This window comes from Tinamus guttatus, unplaced genomic scaffold (assembly GCF_059628265.1).
Source record: "Tinamus guttatus ecotype Peru unplaced genomic scaffold, ASM5962826v1 Tinamus_guttatus_pri_ptg000198l, whole genome shotgun sequence".
NCBI classification, from domain to species: Eukaryota; Metazoa; Chordata; class Aves; order Tinamiformes; family Tinamidae; genus Tinamus; species Tinamus guttatus.
The window spans coordinates 3,768,155-3,776,742 of record NW_028288732.1 but is presented as its reverse complement, the minus strand read 5'-3'; the positions used below and the strand labels follow the sequence as shown (position 1 = coordinate 3,776,742).

At 41.7% G+C, this 8,588-nt stretch overlaps 1 protein-coding gene across 1 annotated transcript in view; it reads right to left on the bottom strand.

Annotated features, from left to right (window-relative positions):
* Positions 1-5,904: 5,904 nt before the first annotated feature.
* The window catches only part of SPATA16 (spermatogenesis associated 16), a 72,447-nt gene continuing 69,763 nt past the window's right edge, over positions 5,905-8,588 (bottom strand). Inside the window, exon 10 of the mRNA XM_088523914.1 lies at positions 5,905-6,027. Coding sequence (XP_088380040.1) covers positions 5,905-6,027 — 123 coding nt within the window. The remainder of the gene's footprint in view (positions 6,028-8,588) is intronic.

The window sequence follows — 8,588 nt, the reverse complement described above, 5'->3', positions numbered from 1 at the left end:
TATATTAAGGAGCTTCACACATCCATTTCTTCCTCAGATTGAAACCCAGGCTGTATGAGCGAGTGGTAGTGGAGCTCTAATGGATACAGTCTAATTACTCGCCATTCTTGCTTTGACTTAACAGTTCATGAATTACAGTAACTCTGACTGACAGATCATTGCTGATTGCTAATTAAATGGCAGAATTCAGTTTTATGCACCTCTAGCTCTTACCCCCCACGAAACAGTGACACTCTATATCTGAACAAAACAAAGAGCTTTCTCTCTGCTTGTTTGTTGATATGTAAAAGCTCATGGTTTCATCCCTCTGCAAAATGAAAATTCTTAGGGCACAACTAACAAGGGTGGTGGATAAATGTGTTTCCAAAATCAGGTTACTTCTGTGTCGCTTATAAAGGAGACTTTGGCAAGAAGCTGTTGGAGACGGTGGGATGACTCATTGTATTTCTTGGCCATCTCATTTTCTTATGGATTGCCATCCTGTAGCGAGCATGAAGAACAATTGGGTTTTTAGCCTTTTTTCCACAGAATAGGGCAATTCATTCACCACTGTAGGTACCCACTAGGTCACCTGGACACTAGAACAAATGCAGGAATGGATTTTCTTCCATTTTCTTTCTCTTAGTTTGTCTGGTCTGTTCAGCATAGTTGGAATTTAATTTGGTTCTTGACAGTTTTACGAGTCTCTTAATGAGTGATATGTTTTAACTTGTGAAAGTGATCTGTAAAATTCTTTGTGGCATTTTCCCTCTAGTCCTGAATGGTGGTGGGTAGAAATATGGACAGCTGGGAAACCCTGGAAATACCTCTGCTAGAAGAGCAGTTCTGTAACTGCTAAAAGAGCAGCTTTCTCACTAAATGCCTGGTAATATGCAGTTCAATTCCAGACAAATCGAGAACAAGAGCTGATTAAAATTGCTACAAATCTTTCCAAATTGACGCATCGAAGGTGTTGAGGTCTGATAAACTTTACTTAGTGCTGATTTCAGGCACTGAGAGAGTTACAAAAATGCAATATTTTTTTATCCTTAAAAGACATATTATACTTCTGGGGGAAAAAAAAGAAGTGTTTTTCTAATCGGTCCTAGTTCATGAGCTTGCCCCTAATTGCACCAATATTTTAATACATTGTTTGTATAAGTCCATCAATGTTAACGTTTAAAAGCAATGGTAAAGAGAAATGGTATGTTATTCGGGATCCCATATATCAAAAAGTATAAAGTTAAAATTCCTGGCATATAAATGATCGTAATGGTTCCTTCTGGACTTAAAATGTATTAAAGGGAGAAACGAAGAAAGTCATTTTTATAATTTAAAGCTTTGTCTTTTCTTTGTTAGTAATTCTTCCTGTCTCAATATCCCTGTTCACCTTAAGCAAACTAGGGATTATATTATTACTCTGAGATAATAAAAAGACTCTGCCTTATTGCAGCCAATACCTGTAATAAATTTGAAATTTGGAGTTCTAATGGCTAGCAGCAGGATCCCCCTTCTTGTCCCAATTCTCCCATCTAAAATAAGTGTTTAATAGCATTGCTATTAACACCAACTCAAAGTAGAGCTTTTATACAAAGATGGGAATGTGACAGCATCTGGAAAATCAAACGGCCCAGGGCCATGACTGGACCCCTAGATGTTACCGCATGGCGTGGGCACCAGAGGACGGCTTAGAAAGTGATCGCGAGCAAAGAAGTTCATATTAAATCTTGATGTCAACTTCTTTGCCTACCAGATTTCTTGAAAATGTTTTCTGATGCCTGCCGAGGTAACTCGGTGTTATTCGTGCCAATGCGATCTTTGGAAAAAATCTGGAAGATTTTTACAAACCTCTCTGGTTACTCCAAGGGAACAGGGCAGCTGCTTTCACCAGCTGCTCTTAAACTTCACCCCAAGCTCCCCTCCCTCAGTTTCTATATGTGCCTGAGAAATGTGGGGTCGGTCTGCCCTCGTGGTCTTAGTGAACACTAGGAGAAAGTTTAATGCAGCTGACAGCCCACAGGATGGAAAAATACCACCATTTTCCTCTTTTTGACTAGGAAATGACCAGAATGATTCAGCTAGTGGAGCCCATGCCGCAAGTATTGACCTTTTTAAAGAAGACTGCCATATGGGGCTTTTTGTCTCCACTTTCTCCAATTTTCCTTTACTCAGGAGTGACCAGCCTCAAAGAAAAAGTTCACTGCTCTAATTGAATATTCTCCATATTTGAGAGGGGTAAAAATAAACATTCTTCTCGGTTTATTCATGCATAAGCTGGAATCATCCGAGTGTGACATCTGAAAGGAACTACATGATTATAATCTGCAATGAGAACCAAGTTCATCTTGTGTGGTTTCTTATTTTTCACTGCAGGCTTTGAAAGAGGAAAGAAGACTGCAGAATCTTAATTCCCATTAAAGCTCAAGAAAGCCAGGGCTGTGCGGCTCAATGTTAACCTTTTTAGTATTCTGGCGGTTAATTGTCTGTCCGTTCCACCTTTTCTTCGCAGGTTAATGGGGTGGTTAACAGGGGAGGACAGGAACGGTTGGCCAATCGCGCTACAAAGCGAACTGAAAAGGTCAGAGCAATGCGCTGTATTATTCATGGACTGTGTGCCCACGTATCTCGGATCGCGCGTCTTCTCGTGATGAATTGCAACAAGAACGAGAAACAGCCCCGTGTGAAATTGGCTCTTGTGCCGATCATTGTAGTTCAAATAGAGAAATGTAGAATTGTGGCCTGCTGTTGTTCTGTGCTTTGAGATTAAAGATGTGTGATCTCGTATAGCCGCCGAGAGGGCCACTGAATAAGCAACACTTGTAGGATGCTCCAATTTGATTTGAATATTATACTGCGTGTGTGTATATGAAATTCTTATTTTAGCCATGGGCTTTGTTTTGGAAATGCTGCTTGTTGTCTAATACCTCATTCTTTCGAATATAGATTTCCTAAGATCAGGCTTCTTTTTAAATGGTATTTTGTTTAAAAGGGTTAATGCACTAAATTCTACAAAGGAAGGGGGCTTCCCCGAGCGAGTCAGCCCTCACTCTCAGCTGCCTGCCATCTGTAGACAGATTTCAAGGACAACTTGATGCTACTGTCTTTTGTTTCGACTCTGATGAAGTTTCAGTGGAGGGAGATTTTTGCAGTGTGACTGACGTGATCCAAGTTATTTTCTGGAGCGCTGTCCCTGTCACGGACCAGGGAGAGACATTAGCACCAGCAGAGTTCGATCTGGTCCTCAGCAGTGGCTGTCATCAGACACCTCCTGGGTTAGTCCTTCCCAACGAGCGCATCTCCTGTTTAATCCACCCGTGAGGTGTTTTATTTACTACTTCAGCTACAGAGCTGTTTGCTGCTGCTCTGAGCCACATCCTGATATTTTACAAGTGTTTTTTTTATGCAACGCCTTTGACAGACTTAGTGAATGAGGAAAGTGAAAAATGTTTATTAAGTTCAAACCCTGTATCTTCTGTAAGCCATAATTGGCATTGTAGCCAAGCAAATGCACCTGCAAAAGCTCACTGGGCTTGTGCTCGTTGTCCCTTCCAGGGCTTAGTACAGAAATTCTGGCATATACAAGGAAGCAATGATTGCAAGAGCAAGCAAAAGAGTTATGAGGCAGTCGGAGGGGAGATAGGTATTTATATCTTTTTTTTTTCAAATTGGTATAGTGCTCTGTGTTTCTCATTGAGTGGTTTCCACTGACATCAGTTGCCTGGGGCCGGTGAACCTAGCTGTCAGCAGATAAATCATTTTTGTGACAAAAGAATGATGTGATGGAGGGAAGCAAACCCCCCATCACTCATTTGGAAACGAGTCTTTGCAACAAGAGTGACCTGAAATTGCAGCTCTATGGGAGTGGTCTCACATGTGTCCTTGTGCAGGTGACTAAAATAGCCTCAGCAACCACAGGTCGGATGATTTTAAATGTTTCCCTCCACCAAAGAAAAAATAAAAAGAAAAAAAAAAGAGGAATAAGTGTTGAGAAATAATATTTATTGAGAGAAGCCACAGGATTTATCATCTCCCTGTGGAATTCCCCAGCTAAGAGGTCAAAGAATCAATATAATGCACTTATTTTCTTCAAAAGGCAACTTTTTTTTTTTTTTTTTAAATTTTGTAGGCAAGTCTAGCGAGTCTCATACTTTAGAAAGCAAAGTCAATGGGAGTTTTCTTGTGTCTTTCTCTAGAGTGGCCCATCAAACACAGGCACAGCATTTTCTAGACATGTTGGAATTGGCTTTTCCATGTTGCATGGCCTAGTGCTCTCTCATGGGCAATATTGCTCGTTTGTTCCCAAAGACCACCCGTTTTCATTGCGTTTAATTCTTTTCCATAATTCTAGGTAAAAGTACATCAGTTTGCACTATATATTGCCAAATCATAACTCAACTTACATCACATTAAGAGTATTTGTTTAACATGCTGATGATATACCAAGCTGTGTATGACTTGGTGATCCGTGGGGAGCCGTCTTCCTGATTTAGTGTGTGCCTGCTCATCAAAGATGGATGATTGCCCCTACGTGCCGTAAAATTTTGTCTGACAAAACCAACTCCGTGCAAAATAATGCTGTCTCCAAAGGGCAATAATTCTTTGTTTCTCTGTCCCACATGTTTAAGGAGCTCAAGCTGCCTCGGATTTTCTCAAAAAGATTTCTTTATACTTATTCTTTAAAAAAAAAATGCTTTTTGAAAACTAAGAAAGGATGTGCTAAAGCTTTGATGGGCCTTTGTTCATTGTTGAGAGCCTAGGAAGATGGTCTCTAGCAGATGAAAATCTGTTGCATTTAGATTCCTGTCTGTGTAAGTAGATACTGGCTACTAAGTGGCTAAATACCTTTGAGGTCCTGGATTTTTAATAAAATCTTAGGGCTGGGGCAAAACGGATTCTTCCTTTCTTTCTGTCTTTTCATTTTGAAGTCACTCATGAATGAGAAATTACCATGAAGTGAATTCTGTTTTTATAGGACAAGGTTATTTTCTTACAAAGTAAACAAGTAAATGGGAAGGAAATACCAATCGTAGGACAGGTTGCGTGTGTCGGGTGAGGATGCCTGTCGAGTATCATCTGATATGGTGATCGCTATTGAAAAGTAGGCTGATACTTGTGAAACCAGGCATTGCTCTCTCATCTATGACAGGTCCCGGGTGATATGGAAATGTGTGTCCCTCTGAAGGCCAAAGGGATGCGGTGTCTAGTGGCAGGGAGAAAAGCATCCTTTGGGCGTACGTAGGAATAGGGATCTCCTGCTCTTCACCGTGGGCAGCAACTGGCGCCGTTTTCACTTTCTCTAGCATCACGTCTTGCACTTCTGGCAAAACCTGTCGTGAAAGGCAGTAACCTGGAAAGTAGGCAATGTAAGGCTGGATTCCCATCAGCTGAACATGGAGGGACCTCTGTTTTCAGCGCTTCTTGGATGATGAGGATCCATGAGGATTTTACAGAGGATTAGGCTACAGACTATGAGACATATGGGCTTTCTCTAAAAATCTGAGCCCTTTCCACTATTTGCATGCACACAGTTCAGTAAATCTTTCTGCAAAGGTACTTCCCTAGTGAGCAGGTACTTCCCTGAGCAGTTCTCTGACATTATCTATATCTAAGTGTGTGTGTAAACTATAGCTCCTTCCTCATGGAAACAGAGAGAAAAGTGCAAGGCTGACTTTGCAATTTAAATGAATAAGACAATTTGCAATAAGAATCAAGCTAAGTCTTTTGTGCATGTTTATTCCAGCCAGTTAAGACTAACAAAGTGCAAGTATTTCTTCTAAAGGTGCCCCAACGCAGAGGGAAGGCTCATGAAGTTGAAAGGCAGCTTTTGTTGACCTATATATCAAATACATCCAGCATTTATTTCCTTGTTCTCTTTGTGGCCATGTCTTTGGGGCTGCTGGGGGACAGTTTAATATTTCTTAGGCTTTACTGTTGCTGAACACTCTGAAGTTTCTTCATTTTCATTTTCTGCCTCCTAGCTATTCTAAGCTTTTTGTTCTTTAAGAAACTGTCTTCTGTTTGGTATAAGAAGTCTTCAATTATTCCAACCTGCAATTATAAAGAAGTGATGTCAGAAGTATGTCCCTTCCCTTGTATAAAAACATTTAAAACTCTCGCAATTGGATCATTTTAAAACTAATTGTCTTTGGAAAGAAAAATGCATGAAGGCACTTGTCATACTGCAGTAACAGTGCATGATTTCATACATTTTTTGTGCCTTTCCATTTGGATTCAATTACTTACTGCTGTGGAATAGACTTCTTTCATTGATATCTGTACATTGAAAATAGGAATTTATCACAACTCTGTCTTTAAATGGCATTGAAAAACAGTCACCTTAAAAGGAGAGGATGATGAGGAAATTAATCTCAGGCAAGTTTTTCTTGATAAGGAAAGGGAACAGAGGCTTCTGGCATTTATATGCCAAAAATCAGCACACAGAAAAATGAGTGTTCCACATTGCCGTGGCAAGAACCATTTTTCTGTTAAATCAAAATGAAGTTCTGAATAAATATGTTTTCCCATGAAATATAATTCACTGGAGAATAAAGCGAAAGAATAAGAGATGCTGAATGATAATTCCTACAGACAATCTCAGTCTCCTTCTGAAATAAAAACATAATTATTCTAATAAAGAGTACATTCAGATAGATACACTTCTTCCTTGCAGGGGTGACTTCGAAACAATCTTAAATACGTATAGCAATTGTACGGCATAGAGGTGATGTGTAAATACCAGGCCCTGGTAATTTCATGGCTCTGTCTCTCCACACCTTACCTTTATTCATGCACTTTGTCAGGATTTGCAACGTGCAGCACTTCTGTAAGCTTAGGATGAGAATCATCTCCCTTCACACTGAGTTATACTCAGGACCTAGACCTGGTATAATGTGAGCATCCAAAGAATCAATTTTCCAAATGTGTTCTAAGTGGCAATCTTTAAAAAAAAAAAGGTCCTAATCTATCATTCTGACACACGTTCGGCGGAGCGTTGCTGCTTTAGTCACAACACAGAACAGCTGACGATGAATTAATTTGAGCGTGGTTTACTGATGTATTTATTCATACATTGAGCTGGTGCTCCCCGAGCCTGAACGTGAAGCCAGACACTCTGGCCTTGGTTGGTGTTGGTGAGGGAGAAGACCATGCAGGTTCGACAGGTTGTGGACATCCACTTCTGCCTTGCTGGGGACACAAGGCACACACCTGGGAGAGGAGATCTCTGCCTCCTCATCCCCACCAAGCTTTGCTGGGTCAGAGGATCAGCTTTGCACAGCGCCGGGCACGGGGCCGTGGCCAAGTTTCCTGCTCCTGGACTTGATGGACACGTAAGCACGGGTTTGCGCACCTCGGTTGCCAAGAGCTCATTGCAGCAGGGACGTTCAGAGGTTGGGGCTGGCTAAGAGCAGGCTAGCTCTGGCATGACGTGCTCACCATATAAACATGCGGCGGATTAGAGAAAGGAATCATTATGCGCTCCTCATTTTTAAGAAGATGAAATGAAAGCTTAGGAAGTCATTGATCTGGCCAAAAGCACACAGGAAGTCTGAGAAAGACTAATCACTCAGTGCCAAGCTCCCATCCGGAGGCTTAGCTGTGTTTAAAGAAAACAGCAAAAAAAATCGTATTTTTCCAGCTACTGGGAACAAGCGTTCTTCATTCTCAGGGGGATCATCTGGGATGCTGCAGCTCTCCTGCCCGCCTCTCTCTGGAAATCCTGCTCAGAGAAGGATGCACAGGGATGCTCAGAGCAGCACAAGCCTTGGGCAGACGGGACCAGGGGACGCAGAACGGAGGCACACGGCAATGAACAAATTTTTGCAGTCGCTCCCCTAGTGACAACACACGGGCAGCCACCCGGTTAGTGATGTCAGCAGGAAGCTCTGAGCAAAGTTACGTTCCCATCCCGAATTGCAGCTTGTCTGCTGTTATGGGCATTTTGCATTTATAGACTACCTGTCAACTCCAGGCCCCCAAATAAGTCCTAATATGGCATATCAAGGGTGGAGATAATAGTTGCTTACATAATTGCAATGGTACTGACACAGCTGATGAGCTGATGATGTTATTTACCCAGCAGTGATGGCATTCAAACCCTAGCCGACTTACAATTGCACTGCGTGCTCCAAGCCCTAGCATGATTTAAATTGCCATAGGAGCACCACGAAAATACAGTCTCTTGACAAGATAAAGGACGAGGACTGGGGACGGCGGGGGAATGGCTTAAAAATGTCTTTTCAGTGGCTGCAGCGTTCAGTAGTGCTTATTCATGGCTTTTTAGCTTGCACATTTCATTTTAAGGAAGTAAATTGGAAGCATTATGTTCTGCCTTTTTGCCTTGATTTAAAACCTCCCTGTGCCTGCTCTTCGGCTCTTCGACTGCAGTGAACCACCTCCACGCTCTCATTGGGAAATGCAAATTTTTAAAAAATCAATAGTGTCACTTGTTTCCCCTCCTTTTTCTCCCAATGACCATTTTGCAAGTAATCTGTGTGGACAGGAGTGAGTTGAAGGACATCATTTGCAACCAGCCCCAAAGTGATTGCACTGAGAAGCAGGGTTGTCAGAGGGAAGCGGATTTCAAAAGGGGATTTTCACTGGTGACTTAT